Genomic DNA, 19,087 nt, shown 5'->3' on the forward strand with positions numbered 1-19,087 from the left:
CTCCTCCTGCAAATAACGGATATCTTCTCTCGGTGGAACAGCTTTTTGCGATACATACCCCTCCTTCTGTCGGATTGGCGACCCATCCCAGCTCCCCCTGTACGGCCCTGGAGTCCAATAACGTGACTGGAAAACAAGAATGGGAGACGTTCAATCTTGCAAGGCTCAGACTGTCCACACAACACCAGCATAGCAAGAAAAATGGCCTCCTAATTTTTAACCAAATAACAGTCAAACTGGAAAAATATCCGCACATGAGAAATATCATTGCGGGCAGGGAATTAATATTAAATTTGCTGTTGTCCTTGCGTGCGTTGTGTTCTGCGTAATTCCCCTGCTGTGATGGCCGCTGATTGATTTTCGTTGAGGAGAATGATTTATAGCGATTGGTGTATGGGTCTCAAATTGTTTTTATTTTATTTATTTATTTATTGTGTGTTTCATTTAAGCTTGGAGACGTTCTGAATGCAAATATGAAGAGTCTAAAATTAAAACAGAGAAAACATAACATAATAGCTCAATAGAGCGTTAATCGCAATGAGTTTTCTAGACAAAACGGCAGCAAGTGGTGTGCGTAAAATGTCTCATCTCCTGCACTGAAAAGCTAATTTCATGAAATATGATATGCAGATTTCACATATTAACAGAAATGAAATCTATGGAAACAAAAGTTTATGTCAAAATGTTAAATATTTCTCATGTATAAAACTAAAGTAAGTGTAAACGGTCTGTGTGAGTCCAATGCAGATTTGCTCCTCCGATGGGGACACACAGGGTGTTGCTACCAGATCAGTTTATTTAAAATCCCGCTCCGTTTGCAGAACGAGAAAAATATTCTGGAAAAGAGACGCTGCGCGAAGAGAATACTGTCCAGGCCGGTCAGTAGAAAGTTAAAGCCCAAATCTTCTGCTCTCTTGGTGTAGACATTTTGCATTATTCCGTTGATTCTATTTAATATTGATTCTATATATATATATATATATATATATATATATATATATATATATATATATATATATATATATATATATATATATATATATATATATATATATATATATATATATATATATATAATTATTATTATTATTTATTTATTTATTTTTTCCCCCTATATTTCGGTCCATATCTTACACGCGCAGAGTCGCGCAATTCAACTTTTTGAATTTGTCGCCGTCTTCCATCCAAACACAAAGTGACAGACGGAGCGATGAGCTCTCACACTGTTGGGTCCAGAGCTGCTTTGCTGCTTTCTCGTTCTGGGGTTTTTGTCCTGATTTTTTATTTTATTTGCTGTAGTTATAAACCTGACAATATTTAAGCGCATTTTGTCTACTGATCAGCTCAGTTTTCTTCTTGACAAAACAGTCTGCCTTGGGACCACAAGCGAGATCTGTTCATGCACCCAGGGTCTCCATGCAGCCGAGACGAAAACGAGCAATGCGCATTTGGACATCCCTTATGCGCTGAATCTTGAAGAAAAAAAAAAGTGACCGTCGCCGTGTTTTCCTTTGTTGAACTCTTTGAGGGGCCTCCGTGCAAACGCAACGAGGGGCCAAGGAGTGAGAGGTCTCCGCGGCGCAAACACAAGCACAGGGACGGTGCGGAGCTGGGAGGGTGGATGAAGTCTAAAGTCTGCTGTAGTCTTCTTACCTTCATTTGGTGGGTATATCCGTGCCGACGAACCGAGCGTAGAAATCCCAGAAATAAGAACGGTGACCGTGAACAAAATCCCTGCCATGAGTGCCATTTGCGACGCGGCTCCGCTTTTTTCCTCTCTTCTTTTTCTTGCGTTTCTCTTCTCTCTGGTCCCGCTCTCTCTCTCTCTCTCCCTCTCTCTCTCTCTCTCTCTCTCTCACTCTCTCTTTCTCTGTCTCTCTCTCTCTCTCCCTCTCTTTCTCTCTCATACACACACACACACACACACTCCCACTCTCCCTCTCTCTTGTCCTCTGACTTTCCCCAGCGGAATATGGGTTTGAAGCGGACAGCAGGAGAGAGACGCACCGAGCGATCCACAGGCTGGAGGCGTGTCTGTGCGCTCTGACGCGCACTCCGACAATTCAAGGAGGAAACTTCGGGGACAAGAAAGCGGGGTGCAAATAATCGTTAACTGCCCCCCTATCCAAGTGTCATCCACCCCCCTCACTGAATTCACCGCGGGCTTACTGCAGGGTGTTTTTTTTTTGTTTTTTTTAAACATGATTTTGTGAGTTGCCAATTGGAATCAAATAATAAACTGTAAGCAGTTTAATTAGTTTTGTTCTGCTTGGGAACACCAGCTCATCTCTTACTTTACATGAGCAATCAAAGCTACAAATAAAGCAGTCGATTCATGGGTGAGGAGGAGTGCGTCTCTTCTTGCCCTCTGCGCTCATCAACAGTCACACTGTGCTGATCCTGCGTGTCTGCAGTCCGAGGTGAGCCTCATCGGCCCGAGGTCGCCACCTAGCGGACAGATCGACACCTGTTCTGGCTCCAGAATTGGATTAAAGAACAAGCAGGATCGTGACCTTCCCTTGCATTACACGGTAAAGCACTTTGTAAAAATTGACACGAGCAGCTCTGAGATCGGTGGTAAACCTGTATGGATTATTGTCCCTTTGTCTTTTGGTGCACTATAAGGAACAGTGCGCTGCAGAAGACGTCAAATATTCTGCAACATATCTAAATAATTAATTTTATTGATAATAATAAAATAATATCAGTTTCTTAATGTCAGGTTGTAAAGTGGCTAAATAAAAACCTTAACAGAAAATCAGTTTTGGTAACAAATTCTATCTAAACATTTGGATTAGATGTTTCAGTATGTCAACAGAAAACTGCATAGTGATATGTTTAAATTGGTAGTACAGTGAGTGAATGTATTGATATAACAACACAACCTCTGATAGTTGATTGTGTTATCATGGTGTCTACTAGTGGATGGTATATAAAGTCTACGTAACATTTCCTTACATAAAAAAGAAAAACATTTCTTTCTTTCACTATGCCATTAAATTGTGAAAATATTTTCCTGTTTTAGGGTGGGTTAATGAAATAATGAAATAATAATAAAAAGAATTATTTCATTTGGTAAATAGCAAAAATGAGAAAGTCATTACATTCAAAGGCAATACTTGAAACTTTATTATTAGTTTATGTTGTGTTCCACTTGCAACAAACCCTCATAAACAAGCTTTTATTAAATAACGTGGGGGACAATTTCAAGAATTTCCGAGGCTAACGCTATGTAAGCATACCCAGAATATCACATGTCAATTTTTTTTCCCATTGCTGTTAACATAACCAGGGCTTACTGCTGAATTGTGGTCTGGCAGGACTGTGTCTGGTTAACCTGAAGAGTAGTATGATTTCTTTTAAACATTAGTCTTTGTTTTCAAGTAGATAATTATTATATTTCTTTATAAAGCTAATATCCAGCATTTTTTGTGATTTTGGGCCACAGGTTTTCACAAGATTAAGTATAAATTGAAAGACATAAATAATCCCAGAATTCCAGCTTGTAAAACGTTCTTTCTTTCTTTCTTTTTAACCCACAAATGAGCTTTATCTACTTTTGATTTTCAGATAAACATAGTCTTTTAGCAGTTTTGCTAAAAATATCAAAAATAAGACCAAATGCTAAAGCACTAATTCTGAAGAAAGTGAAAAACCTACTGACACCATCGACCTTCATGGGCATAACTGGTTGATGAGATGACGTCTTCAAGCGTCCAGAAACTGTACACAAAGATGGAGGTCCACAATCCTCTTCCTGACATTTTGCTTGATTTCATTTAATGTTTTTATGATGGCACACAACGAAGGAGTGATGTTTGAGGTGTTGCTATCAGCTCTTCATCATGTAAACTCTTTAGCAGTAATAGTATATCCTGATGTTTGTGACCTCCTTTAGCAGGATAATGAGACGTCCAATCAGACATCTGTGGGATGTGCCCTATCTATGGAGGCCCCAACTTACAACAAACAGGACTTAAACGGTTTGATGCTAGCATCTTGTTACTAGATACCATAGCAAGCCGTTAGGGGTCAAATTAAGTCTATTCTCTACCATTATGTTGGCAGCAAAATGGAGACCAATATGTTATTAGGCAGGTGGTCATAATGTAATACCCAAAAAATCTACAACAACTTAGTAAAAGTTAAAGACTAGTAAAACACTTTTGGTTAAGAAAGTTTCTGCACTGGAGCAAAATTTCCATCTTTATTCAGCTTTGGCTAGTTTAGCCGCCATGCTAGCATCAAACTTGCTAGCAACCTGAGTCACATTCACACTACACCCGGTTTATGCATTTTTAAAGTTTCAGTATTTCAGTTTTATCTTTTGTTCAGAAACTAACTCTTATATTTTATCTTTCTTTTCATAATAGGAGCAAAATATTCTTAACAATTCACTAAAATTTATTTTAGCTAATTTATTTTTATTTGTTTCAGTTCAAGAATTTAAAATTAAAACATTTTGTTGGGATTTGGCAATTTTTTTTTATTTTTTTATCTTTTGCCAAATCCCTGCTAATATTTAACTGCTAATATTTATTGGTTAAATGTACATAAATCGCAAAGCAGTTTGTCTTAGCACTTTTTTATTTTATTAAATTTGTGTGGCAGTAAACGCATTTTCTTTGAGCCTTTGAATTTTTGATCTGTGTCTATCAATGATCTAATTCCTTAATTCCCCTCGCCATTAAAGTTTTAAAGCCGACCTGGCGTTGTAGTGTGCAGGCAGTGATGGTACCGCTGCCTTTTCCTTCTAACAAAGGCCACTTTGTTCATGTTTGCAGAGAAGCCAGCTGTGTCCAGGGCTGAGGTTTAGTTCAGGGTGCTCTCTCACTTTTATGTCCTCCTACACAGGTCGGCCGTGGCTCCCATGAGAAGGGCACGTTGCTGTCGTTGGCAGGCAACCTCTCAATGATCTGCAGAGGAGATTGCCTCTGTGTGGGCAGGTCAGGGCGTTCCGCGTCAGCACACACAGCTGCCGGTGAGCACAGGAAGGATCTGCAAACCACAACTGGCACCTCCTGAATATTGTGTCTCGGCTAAATTGGAATGTGGCCTTTTATAGATTACAGACATGGTGATTCAGCAGGGAAACATGCGCCCCACCTGACTATCCTTGGGCAAATTATTGTATCCATATCAGTTGTTTGGCTGCTTACTTCCTGTGAAGATGGACAGTCAAAACAAAATTTAATCTCTCTACCTGTGATTATAGTCATATAAAGGTTTGAATGTGTCTGTGTTGGAAAATTGTATCTGTAGACGGAAGCATTTACTGCACCGTGCACAAACATTCAGTCAGCTGGATGTTTTTCTCCTTTTGATATATCCATTGTGAAAGAAGATATATATATTTTTTTAAATCTTAAAGTATTCTGCACACTAATTTTTTTTTTCAGGATTATGCTGTACATGCTGCATCCATCTTCCCAAAATCTCTGACTACCTTCCCAGTCTCTGCAGAGAAAAAACATCCCCACACCATGATGCTGCCACCACCTTGTTTCTCCTTGGGAATGGTGAGCGCATGGACATGTGTAGTGTTATATTTCCAACGCAGAGAACATTAAGCTTGTGGCAAACTGTGAATGGAAGTTTTCTTGACGTTTTCTTACCACTTTTCCTTCAATTTATAGTTGTCCTGTAAACCGATTCTTCCCCTTCAGCAGTGTATCTGCAGCTCCTCCAGAGCAACAGTGATCATCTTAATTGCTTCTGCCATTCAATTTATGCTTGCCCAGATGCCAACTTTGGTTGATATCCATGTCTTTGTAGGTTTGTAGTTGTGTGTGAGGTGTTCAAAGTTTGGATATTGTTTTACAACCTAACCCTGCTTTAAACGTTTCTACAAGTTCACCCTGACTTATTTGCTGTTTTCATTGGTCTTCATGACGCTTTGTTCACTAGCATACTCTGAGAAACCACAGATGCCTTCACCAAACAGATGGATTCATATCAAGATTAAATTGAAATAATTAGGTGACTTTTTAAAAAAATAGGAATTATGACCAATGGATTTTTTTTTCAGGGTGTCAGATGAAATGAAGTTGATTGTACATTAATAAAAAACTGTTTTTATGTGAAAACAGTTGAAAAAACTATGCATTTTCTTTCCACTGTACACCTATATGGTAAAATGTATTAAAAATACACCTACTCTGCAAGACAGTTGCATACTTGTCAGACCACAAGCTGTCTATTTCTCATCTCTTTTGTTACTTTTATACCAAGCTCAAGTCCATACAGAGGGAATTGAAGCCATCCAAATAAAGTAACCTTAACTGAAATGTATTAAAATGTGTCTCTGTTTGCTTTTCACAGACACACCTTACATACAGCGTTCAATCCAAGTATGAGGATTAATCAACAGAGGTGTGTGTCTTCAGGGGCGGTGATGTCATGTCTTTGTTGGGTGAAAGGTTCTTCGGAGACTGTCCACTTTTTAATGAAGCAAGCAAAGCATCTGGTGCTTCAGTGGAATCAGTCAAAACTGACCCAAAACCTCAGCTGTTAACAGCCACGTGCAGATAATAAGGATTTCCACTCGCTTTTCCCCATGAAGGCGAGCCTGGCAACCTAAACAACCAGAGGGCGCAACCAAGGGGAGGCTTTTGATCTGGTTCAATCAATGGTAGCAAAGCCTCAACTGGTGATGACAGCCGGCGATGGTGGTCGGAACAGGGCGGCAGTGGGAGGGTGGTGTCTCTTGTCTCCCGTTATTTGAGTCGGAGTCTTTTTGATTGATTACACTCCCATCGTTTCCTTTATTCCTCTGTCAAACCATCGGCTTTTTCTTTCTTTCTGGAGGGGCATCTCCCTCCTCCCGTCTCCCTCCTATTGCAAACCCACTCCTCTTTCTCCAGATGGCATCTGCTGCCCACACATCTGCATTGTGTGCCAATCATCTGCACCGACTCCAAAGCTTTAGCTTGAATCTCTCTCACACACGCACACACACACACACACGCACACGCACGCACACGCACACACACCCCCCCCCCCCCACACACACACACACACACACTCACTCACATGCAAAGGGGCAGTCATTTGCCAGTCTGATCTGCAAATCATATGCTTGGAATTTCTCAGCTTTGTTTGTAAAGATTTAGATCTTGGATCTAAAGGGACACTTTCCGGGTTTTGATGCGAGGTTCAGGTAAAAGGTTGTAGGAGCTGTTATTTTATCTGCTCTTTGTCATCTTCATTTATCCAGTATATATCCAGATGGTCTGTAGTTATCGGCTAGTCGGAGAGCAATCAAGCTCTTCTTAGTGGTCACCCACTGTCTCAAAACAACGCCAGGGACCCTTTAAGCTGCCTTTGTGTAATATTAGATATTACTATTATTCTCAGTTATACTGATGCTGGAAATTGCATACAACAGAAACAGTGGTAACCAATGATCTTCCTGTTTGAAACCAGTAATGAGAATGGAAGACATGAATTGAGTGACCACCAGATAGAAAACAATGTAAGAATATCCTACTATATTAGCTCTGGATTTTTACATCACTCTACCATTATGTCATGTAGTTACTGGAATGCTTTATTCAGTTCCAAGTATGCAAACCTCTCTTTAAGTTATAAGTTATCGGGTTCTTTGTGAATAACCACAAAATGGCCTTCATAAAAATCCCAATGGGATTTTTTTTTAGGATTAGACAGTAGAAGTCTGTTTAGACAGGAAGTCTGTTTCCTCAGTGTTTGATACACTTTTATTTCATTTTTCTTTGGCAAAGATAAAGGAAATAAGGAGGGTGGGAGTGGGGGTCTTACTGTCGCTCTAGCTAAAAAAAAAATTGGTCTGCACGTGTTTGTCTGAATACAGACCTTGGGAACCCTGGAGAGTAAATTTACTTTACACAAGGTCAGAAAAGCTGTAAAACATAAATTATGTCTAAAACTAAAACATAAAGGATGACATAAAGCTGAAGAAAAAAAAAGAACTAGATAAGATTAAAAAAAATAATGGTAAAAAAAAAAAATCATGTTTTTTTTTTTTTTCAATAAATATTTTCGTAACTCGTCCCTTAGTGGTTCTGCTTTTGTTGCAACAAAACAAGAACCCTCTGTGGCCTCTGACTACGCCTTGGAATTGAACCAACATTAAGTGGAAATTAAATTGAATTATCAGCTTCAACCTGACTATCATTCATCATCCAGGAGCGCAACATTGGTTGCTGGGTTCCCCACCCCCTGTTATTTTCTACACCTAACAACTGTTTGGGCATTTGTTCCAGCTGCGGTCTCTTTGATTCCTCCTGCTGTTCACTAACCCCCTAGGCAACTAGCCCTTCCCAACACCTTCAAATCCCCAGCCTCATGCAGTGTTCCTTGGGGCCCTGCAATCAGGGACTGAGAATCCCCAGAGGTCCAAGTGAGTGGGAGTCAAGAGTTCAGAAGTGAAAATGGGATGAAAAGATCAAAGAAGTAGCAGGAGTGTCGTGCCGAAATGTCAGGAGTGCGATTAAAAGAAAAAAATAAATAAATAAATCCAGTGAGCTGGAATTATTGCTTACACAGATACATGGATACATGACATCATCGTGTACACTCTGTAAGCACAGCTGTTCCAGGTCTCCAGCACCAACTGTTTCACAGTTTCAACACTCACAAGTACCACAACTCCACCATGTTTTCCAAACACCCAACGGAGACAATGCCGTGTTTGTATCTATTTTCTTTGTGTTTTAATCCTGGTAAATTTGAGTAAGACCTTGGTAGCAATCCTATTCACAGTTAAACAAAGAAAAGTGAACAACAGCAGCCATTATGCTTCGCCTCCTTAAGTTTCTTTGTCTCCAGCTTTAGTTTAGGGTTTTGTTTTGTTTTTTTGTTTTTTTTAAGAGCAAACAAAATAATTTTTAGTCTGAACATTTCTAAAAGCAAGCAACTGGACAGTTTTTTAAGCTTCAACATTTCCATTCAGGTGAGTTTTAAATGACATGTTTCATGTTTCCTCTTAAATTAGCAGACATTTTTCATTAACAGTTTTCAAGCCAAAGCAATTCAGCCTATTAAGATGAAAATCGTCTCTTTGTACGTAATGATTACTGGAAGATGTAACATTAAAATATTCTTTTCCATACTTTTCCTTTTTTATTCTTTACCAAGTTTGAGAAAATACAGGTACGTATGTATCTAACACTGGCTTACTACAGTTAGCTTATGTGACAATCATCTTCTGATTGTTATAGACTTTGTATTTTCACTTTTAGTGTGTCAGTTTGAGCTTATGCAGCTGAAATTTTTAGTTACCTGTGGTGAGATTTATAATAAGCCCTTTGGGTTTTTTCATCTCACCTGCACATTTTGTTTATTTCCTTGTGGATCTTTTGTAAATAGTTGCGTTATATCGTCCAAATAAAGAACTAATCACAGGAACTAACCCAAGTCAGGCCCACTTTATAATCTCCTCTGCACTAAGCTGAACAATTGACCTAATGCACGTATGCAAGTGTCATTCTCCTGGCAGGGTTTGCATGTACCAGCTCGATAATGAAAATCAATTCCATGAAGCTCTCAACACTGTCCTTGAGATAATCTGAAGGTCACAGGACGTTTGGTGGGTTGCAGATAACGACTTTGCAAGAAGTTAGTGACCTCTGTGGATTTTGCCCCTCAGCATCTGCTGACTCCACTTTGTGGCTGAGACGTTCCCAATTACTTCAGCTTTGTTACGAAACCAATAACAGCTACTGACAAATTTCAGACAGAAATAAATGAACAAACAACATCTGACAAAGAACTCTTCTGAAATTCATCTTCCTATCCAGCATGCAACATCCACTCCAAGCCCCATGCCAGGTTGCTCACTGTTTGGTGACCTATTCGTTGCCCTGCAACCCAGGTCCTTACTCCCTGGCAGCGGTGTTTCAATCAATAGCACACGGCAGGTCCGGCAGACTAGCTCAGCAGGTGGAGGCTCTCTATGTGGATGTGGAAAAGCAAGCGAACAGCGGGATATCCTTTGTGTCATTTCAAATTTACCTGAGGGTTTTTAAAGTGGACCGCTGTTGAGGCCGCTGTGTTATTTGCTACCCTTCATGTTCCAGTCCTGAATCGTTGTTGTGAGAAATGCCAGTGGTTTGTGAAGTGACAGCAGGATATATGTGTTCCTACAGAGCACTTCTGCTCCAATATAACCCCTCTGATCAGAGCATGTCTGGTTCCCGTTCCTTTCACGAGAAAGGCTTAAATAAATGCTGGGTGGAACTGAAAAGCACATTTCATAGAAATCCCTTTTTCCAAGGTGTGACTGAGGTATGCGCTTTACAACTTGCTGTGTCTTGTTTGTAATACCATGAAAACCCTCTTTCTGTTTTGTTGTTGAAACATTTTCGGGCTTTACGGGCCTGGATCATAATCCAAGAAACTATAGTTCCCGCCACATTATTCTGCTTTTACGTTTAGATGTGCATGGCAGTGCAGTCAGAGCTTAAAGTCCCAACATCAGCAACAAATCACCTTCAACTTTATATGTGAAGAACGGCACCAAAATTACATTTGGGAACTTCAAAAAAGGAATGGGTGCTGCAGGGGGGATAATTAGGTGTCTGAGTCATTTAACGGTTTCGGGTCAGGAGCTCTTATGCATCACATTTGGAGAAAGACGAGAAAGCTGAAGCCTATGTAGAGGTTACAGAACATCCTGTTAAATGTGCAACTGCTAAATGTATCTGTGATATTTAAAATGCTGAAAGTTCAAACTTCCTATTCCTGTGTAAAAAAAAAAGAAGACAACTGCTAACAGACTGGAGGGCAGTATTAACAAGGAAACAAGGCAAATCAAGTTTATTTGGATTGCAACATTTACATATCTCGGTAGCTTAAGGTGATTTCCAGAAAAATACAAAAAATAGATTATACGCAAGGCAAAAAGTACATTAAATTAGAATTATCAAAATTTTCTGGTGGAGTGACTTAAAGGGTGGTTGAGATGCATCATACCTCACAGTCAACTTTGAAATATATGACAAAAACAGGAATCTAGTGCAGTGACTTGTAATATAATCTCCTTTTTTGGGAATTTGTAGGGTTGACATTAGACACCAATAAAGGCAAAGTTTCAATGATATACCCTACTTATAAAAACACTATGCTCTAGTTTGATTTTATCATGATTTGTCAGGAAACCTTTCATTTTGACAATGTTTTTAATCTGATGTAGGCTGATTTGGTAAAAGACTTTAAAGTTTCTGAGTCACCTCAGTTTCTGGTCTGCACTGTGGCTTCTAGCCTCATTGGTTCTAGTTAATTTAAAAAGAACGACTTCTGTCTTTTCTGAAATTGACTGTGGGAAATTTCGACCAATCCAGTATTTCATATCTTGCATTCTTAAATGAATCACAGCCTTGATCATATTACAGTTATTGGGGATCGATTACATTTTTATACTGATTTAAAATCACATTCCCTTCCTCGAAGAAAATGAATTGCCTCTTTTTTCCTGTTTTCAGCAGCAAAACAGGCAAATTGAGCTCCATCATTTATTTCCGTCCAGTAACGTAAAACTGGCAGCAGGCCAGCAGATCAATCTGGTGATTGACTCATGCTACATGGTGACACTTACAACACAGCCTGTAATTGGTTGGATTTATAAATCTGCATATTGTTACACAAAGCGGAAAAATGCACCCAAGTAGATGAAATTTACAGCCATGTGAGAATTATTTTTTTTAATTACTTGTTTGGCTAAAGTAAATACTTCAACATGTTTGCATGTTTGATTGTTTTTGGAAAACCATAAATATATATGTCTTTAATTAAAATCCAAAAATTACTCTGTGGGTGTGCATTTGTGGTGGGATGGATTTGAAATTGTAACTCAGTCTTCAAAGATCTTGGTGAAAATTAATGCTCAACCAGTGTTGCGCATTAATGCGTTCAAATGAGTGTTCCTCTTCAGAGAAGTGCTGGTTGTATTTTACATTACAAACTTGAACTGACTGCAGCTCTGCCCGGAGCTATTGGACAGCGCCTTGGTTGGAATTTAACGAAAGCTGTAACAAATCAAACCTTTCAGGTAAAACCGGTGGCTATTTGAAACCGACAGATTGTGGAACGTCGTTTCTACGCCGTGGTTTTGTTGTTACTATGCTGAGCCTGCTGCAGGCAGGAATGAAGACCAGATGGTCTTGCAGGTGCAGTAGAGAGGGACAGAGGAAAGGCTACATTCATTCTGTCACTTATAACAATCATCTCCATTCACCTCGTAGGTATCTATGACCAAAATAACGAGAGATGTTGTATTCCTGAGAGAGAATTTTATCAGCTGACAGGTTTGGATTTTTGTGAAAGAGGAACGTTAAGTTTAGAATCGTTTGAAAGTTATTTCAGGGGGACATTGATGTTGTAACTCGTAATACTTTCTATTTTTCAAAACGTTGTTGAAGATGCTTATGGCTGGGCTGAATCCATTTCCTGTAGCAGTCTGTATTAGAACGCATCTGATGAAGCCTCTAACTGAAGACTCTATGTTGTTGGATGACAATCTCATGAAGAAGATGTTCAGGGGTTTTTCTTGATTTTATGGAGAATTCTTCTTGGCACAATCATTTCTAAGTGTTCCAAAAAAAAAAAAAAACAGTGTCAGAGTTAGATTTCAGTCAAGACTCCAGACTAATTTTGCTTTCTGACAACGAAAGCAGAAAAACATGTTAATCGGAACAGCTTTATTGGAATTTCAGCAAATTAAAAAGACAATAAATGAGAACAAAGCGAATTAAAAAGATGTAATTAAGAAGGCAAAAACAAGGGTACAAACACAACTCAACAATATCTACTCTAACACTTTAATCACACTGATGTTATTTAATTAAGCAGTAACAAAAGAAACTTCATGCAGATGTTTAAGCTCACTAAGGGGTCTTAAATATCCCACTTTCCCATAATTGGCTTTTTAATGTTGTAGGTTACATAAGACTCAGTTGTTGTACATTTCTAAACTTTAGGAAAAAATGTGCAGCTATGAGCTCCTTTCAAACAGCTGCCTCACTTTCTGAAGATGAACTGATGTCAACCATCAGTGAGATAATTAGACTGCAAGAACGCAGCAAAACACTTTCAGACAATCATTTGTCTCCATTTGTCATGTAATTATGACGAGGTGGTTAACAAGAGAATTGCTCTTAAAAATGTTTAAAAGACAAGTTCTGGAGTGGGGTTTGGGGCAGCTCCATCGCCATGAATGTGACTTCCAGCTGAAGTTCTCTGACAATCAAAACAAAAGAAATTAAAATAAAAAAAATATGTTGAATTTTTCAGAATTGACATTCTGAAAAATGTGCAGATAAAAATACAGGAAACAAATCCCGGAGCAAGCAGCAAAGTCTATACAAGCTCTGACTGTGAGGCTTCTGCAACAGCAGAATCATCCAAAACACAACAAATGCCAATATGAGCTACCTCAAGAGGACTGAGTTAAGAGTTTTGAAATAAAGTCAATTTCTTAAAAAACAAAATCTAGGTTTTAGCTTTTAGGTGCATGGTACATAATTTTACTGAACTGAAAGGTTTCTCCAAAAGCAATATGAGTGTTGTAAGATAAATACCAAAGAACGGTTAGAAAAACAAAGTTTGTTTAATCATAACCAGTTTATGAATTATAGCCTGCTAGGATTTCTCAGTGGCTTATCTGCCTTTGCTGCTCATGTTATCCTCGTATCCTCTTTGAATGTTTAGAGAAAATGCACAACATTGCAACTGCGCATCATTCACTCTAAAATCACCCGGCAGGAGTTTATCTAACCCTGCACAGATATACACAGATCTTAATATTGAATATGTCTCTGTCAGTCTCATGCTGCTGGTCCACAAAGGCGCTGGCTGTTTTTAGATGATGTGCAATGATAGCAGGGGAGTGTGAGGCAGAGCTGAGCGTGGTAATCACAGAAAGGTGGACTGGTTGCTATGGCGTTCCGCCGTTGCACAGTGACACTTACAAGAGCTTATTGAATTGTGCAAAGGAGGGGATGCTGTCAGCGCATGGAGGATTACTCACAAATTCAGCGTCCTGTCAAATTACCGAAATGTTTCAACCAGAAATTGAAATGTATTTTATTGTGATTTTATGATTAATTATTGCAAAGGGGGAAAGGAACACAGTTTTTATTTCATCTGAAAAGTGCGGTGTATGTTTTTTATTCAACCCAAACCAACTTTCCACAAATACATCATCAATTCTTCTGGGATTTGTATTCCATCTAAAGGACATTTTGATCCATTTCACTGCTAAAAAGGAAAATCTCTAGCTTTTACCTTTTGACCATCATACCATCATCATCACACCATATAGATGTGCTTTGATGTGAGCATAGCTCCAGCTGCGTGTTTAGAAAGTAGTTTTCACTCGATTATGAATATCTGCTGGTTCAAGTTCATATCAGTATGACTGTATACCATTTACTCCCATAAAGACATTTCTTCATATAGAATAAAAAGTTTGTTCTTTTTCCCCATTTCCACTAACAAAGTAGCAGCATGTGGTTGGCAGTGAGCCTGTAGGAGGCAAAGAAAACATGGAAGAAGGAGCTCTATTTAGATGATACCATGTACATGCATGACACTACTACCCTGAACACACCATTACCATGTGATGGTGCGTTTGTTGAAACATGACAATATTATATGCCACAAAATACTTAATTCCAAAGCATCTTGTAAAATTCTGAATCTGTTTCACATTTGTACTCTACTTTATGTTGGCCTGTCACTTCAAATATATAGAAGTTTGTGCCGTGACTTAAGTTGTGCATGCTACACATACATGTATAGTTGGTGACATCAGTAAATGGGTGTTCTGGATAAAGAAATGATTCTTCTGTGACTGGAAATAAATAAAGGGAAAAAAATACACTGCTCAAAAAAATAAAGGGAACACTCAAATAACACATCCTGGATCTGAATGAATGAAATATTCTCATTGAATACTTTGTTCTGTACAAAGTTGAATGTGCTGACAACAAAATCACACAAAAATCATCAATGGAAATCAAATTTATTAACCAATGGAGGCCTGGATTTGGAGCCACACAAAATTAAAGTGAAATGTTCCCTTTATTTTTTTGAGCAGTATATATATAATTAAGGTGCACTTCCTGCTGAAAAACACCCGATATGATTTTCAAAAAGCCTATAAGTATGTTTAAATAAATGTATTCACTAAGAGACAAAGTCATCCCATGCTACTGACAGCTGCACACATATTTGCATGGAATAAGAATATTCAAACACGCAGATAAACAATGGAGCCGCCACAGCAACCATTTAAAACACACAGCAGCTCACTTCCAGCATGGGATAGCATGTGCTGATAACAAGCTGCGCCAGGCCAGCGCCAAACATCTGACTGTGGAGCCGCGGCCTACACAGGCATCCCGCTGTCTCCCACTGGACACAAAATAACACAAACAGTCATTCAGGCATGTGCTGCAAATCAAGAAGAAGAAGAAAAAGAAGCTATTTGGTGAGACGGCAAACATGTGCACACACATAAGTAAAAATTCCTGACAAATTCGACACTCTGACTGTGCTTCTCATTCTGCTGATGCCTGCATGCGCATACACTGTCATGCTTTGCCACACACACAAGTCGCCTCTTTGCCAAAATAGCAATTACCGACTCTGTGCTGTGAGATAGCAGCCGCTGGCCTCCGAAGCAGCCGACTGTTATTACTTATGTAAATATCGCATGGCAGTGTCTCTATCCAATTTGAAAAGGAATGACAGTGCATCTATGTGTGTGTTTAGGTAAAGCACTGAGCTTTACCTGCATGGCGGTAAGAGCAGAGTGTGTGTTTTCTGTCTGCGGTGCTGTGTGTGCTGTTGTGACGGCAGGGCATTTTAAGTCATTTCACTCAGGAGGAACCGGGGAAAAGAAGACGCATACACAACTGCTGCTCTGAAACAAGAAAGTCCATTTATTCAGAGACAATGCCGCTCGCATTGTCTTTTCATGTGGGAAAGGAAAAAAGTGAAATAAGGTGAAAGAATGAAATTACACATACTTAATGACTAAATTATTTTATCCCTCACTCTTATTTATTCAAAAAGTAAACTAGAAGCAAATTGTAGCAATTTTAGAATTGAACTGAAGATGCCATGAAGCAAAATCTGTCTTAGTAAATAAAGAGGAGCTAATGAGAGGTTAAAGTCAGCCAGTAAAACAGTGAGCACAAAGGTAAAATCAGGTGGTAATAACAATACTTGACTTTGTTATCAGTGATCTTCAGACTGCCTAGACAGCAGTCCAAGTGTGTTTCTGGCTTGGGAGTTAATACTAAGAGGATGTTTTATGTCAGCAAAATACTACCGCATTATCCCAAGCTTCAAATATGGCTTCCCTGTTTGAAAAATTAGCAAAAACTCATAAACTGCTGTGTTTCTAACTTCCTTTAGCAGCTAACTGCTGGTTGCATAGGGCAAATAGTGGAGATTCAGTTTCATGTGTGCATTTTTGTTTCTGGCCACCTCTAAAACAGTAAATACCTACAGATAACAAAATGTTAGCAATCCTGCTTATGACGAAATATTTCATTCTTTGCTCTAGGTTTTGTAAAGTTCTTCGTATTTTGCTGCCACCGTTATATTTGGATTCTATCATTTAAGGTCTTTCACATTAATTCAAAAACAGATTTGTTCTCCATCTACTTTTGTGGCCTTAGATGTGTACAATCCACCAGACAAACATGCAGGCCACTTCTTCAAATATGTTTTGACATAATGGGTCTCTCAGGAGCTCAGTGAATTCCAGCATGATACCACGATTCAGTGCCATCTCTGCAAAGAAATGTAAAATAGGCTAACAGTGTTTTGTGGCTAAGTCTGTTTACTCCACCTTCCATGATGGTGTAATCAGTTTATGTGACGATCTAAAGCTACGTGGATCATGCTTCTTTTATATTAACCGCACTGTAAAAATGTCACCTAGGATTTAATGGAAAGTGACAGCAGTTGACAGTTCATGCTAATCCAAAAGAGAAGCTGAAGAAGGTTAAAGCACAGAGATCTCCTTCAAGATGATTACAGTAACTGCTTACTGTAATCATATTTTTTATTTTTTTTACTGCTTAAAAAAAAGAGAGACAAAAACATTGACCAGAAACTACATTTTTACCAGATCAGAGAAAATAAGACTCCAAAAGGAATTTTGTTTCTACCATCTCCCTGTGTAATACCTGCTGCACGGACCTGCACCAAAAAGAGTAAGTGTTGCATTAAGCCACTTCAGCAACACTGAATCCACTCACAGCTAAAAGCAGCTGGGCTCCCATCCATCCCACCACTATATGTTCCAATATACCTTTGTAGTGGCGTCCCCTGTGTCCCCCTCACAACCTAAACTCTGCAATGAAGCTCTCTGTACCCCCGCTCCAGTTCCCCCTTAAAGGTTGCAGGTAAATGGGATAATCTTCTGGCCCATCGCCCCTTCCCTCCCTGAATAGATGAAACCCAAGACCCCCCAACCCTTCACCATCCCCATCGTCGTAGCCTTTCCACCCCCATCCTGGCCGCTCCCGGCGAGGTCCACCTATTCCCCTCTCTCTCTCTCCCTCTCTCTCCTATCTAATCACAGTCCATTAGCCGCCCCATTAAAATTCTTTTGTCCAATTTGGTAGGAATGCTCCCCTCATGGAGAAACAGAACGAAGCCACAATGGGGCCTTTACAAATCACACTGGACTTTTATTACTGAGAGTCACTGAGGAGTGCCACCCACCTCAGAGTACCATGAAGCCTTCTCCTCCACTTCTGCTGGCTCCCTGTTGGAGTGTGACTGTGTGCGCTGAAACACCAGATTCCCCCGGGCTGCCCAATCTGTCTCACCCATCAATATTACATCATCAGTATGATGCATTCTTCATATTCTGATTCTACTCAAATCCATATAAACATGATATACTTGACAGTGCCTTGCAAAAGCACTCATGCTTTGTGTGTGATTATGACCGTCTTTTCAAAATGTATAATGCATATTTCCATGCCGCCAATCTGAAACCACCCTCTTTCATCAGCCTTTAGGTAGGGATGTTAAATTAAATCAGGCCTAGTTAACTCATTGAAAGTGTTTTGAGATCATTTAATGAAATAATTCCAAAGCCATCTTGTGTATCTCCTTTAAGAGTAGCACACACTGCCTGTCTTTATTAAAAACATTTTATATAATGAACAAGAATATTATAGCACTTATAAAAAGAAGTAATGTGCAACCTTTTCTGTCACACACACATTAAGTACATCCCCTTTATTTTACTGGTGGATTCTTTTTGTTGCTAATTCTCTCTGCTCGTAAGGTAATGAGGTGCACTTGGAAAGCAATTAGAACTGCTCAGTAACAGTTAAAAGTGAGGGGCAGGCTATGCTAAAAGTGAGCCAAAATGTTGTATAAAAATATACAAAAGGGTTTTGAAACCAAATCCACATTAAAGCAGCATTAGGTAAAGTATGTTTTTCTTTTACTTATTTGTTACCTCTGTCACTAGTGGTTACAGCACAAATAATGTGAGAAATTGTGCAGCGCTGCCTCCTCCCTGAGGTCCTGCAGTGTAATATATATTTGTTGTCGGGAGAATAGCGCTTTGAAGAAAAACAAGGTTTTATCCTTATGTAATAGTTGTGCTTAGCTTCCACTAGCTCTACTTTGGCTGCTCCGCCCCACCCCGCCTTGCTCCACTCATCTCCAGACTTGTCATGTGTCCACAGGCGTTGCTACCAGTACAGAGTCACGACTGGGGAAAAATGAATGGTAGTGAAAATGCTTGTGAAGCGGGCAAGGTAGAGTAGAGGCAGTCAAAGAAGAGCCTGTGAAAAGGGGGCAAAATATTGTGTAGATAATGAGATTTCTTCTACTCAGTGACATCAGGGAATAGGGATCTGAGTAACAGTTTTCCTGACTTCTAATAAGCGAGAAGCAGGATCTGACTACCTGTGGTTAAAGCACTTTCAAATAATTACTTTGCTTTTGCAACCAGCACTAAACTGCTTATTGTTTCATTCTGCAGAATTATTCTAATTTCTTGCTAAGCTTGTTATAAATTACAATTGAGTCCAGTTAAAAGCAGACGAAGATTCTTTTTTTTTTCATC

General features: G+C 39.2%; 1 protein-coding gene and 1 long non-coding RNA gene across 2 annotated transcripts in view; both read right to left on the minus strand.

Annotated features, from left to right (window-relative positions):
* Positions 1 to 1,900, minus strand: part of epha4l (eph receptor A4, like) — a 65,677-nt gene extending 63,777 nt beyond the window's left edge. The window contains exons 1-2 of the mRNA XM_015009831.2: positions 1,654 to 1,900; positions 59 to 126 (exon numbers count right to left, since the gene is read on the minus strand). Coding sequence (XP_014865317.1) covers positions 59 to 126; positions 1,654 to 1,750 — 165 coding nt within the window. The 5' untranslated portion in view covers positions 1,751 to 1,900. The remainder of the gene's footprint in view (positions 1 to 58; positions 127 to 1,653) is intronic.
* An 8,119-nt stretch (positions 1,901 to 10,019) lies between these two features.
* The window catches only part of LOC148155774 (uncharacterized), a 28,533-nt gene continuing 19,465 nt past the window's right edge, over positions 10,020 to 19,087 (minus strand). Inside the window, exon 3 of the long non-coding RNA XR_015765148.1 lies at positions 10,020 to 12,563. This is a non-coding gene — a long non-coding RNA (uncharacterized LOC148155774). The remainder of the gene's footprint in view (positions 12,564 to 19,087) is intronic.

Source organism: Poecilia mexicana, unplaced genomic scaffold (assembly GCF_051168715.1).
Source record: "Poecilia mexicana isolate PSO_F unplaced genomic scaffold, ASM5116871v1 scaffold_13, whole genome shotgun sequence".
Taxonomy (NCBI): Eukaryota; Metazoa; Chordata; class Actinopteri; order Cyprinodontiformes; family Poeciliidae; genus Poecilia; species Poecilia mexicana.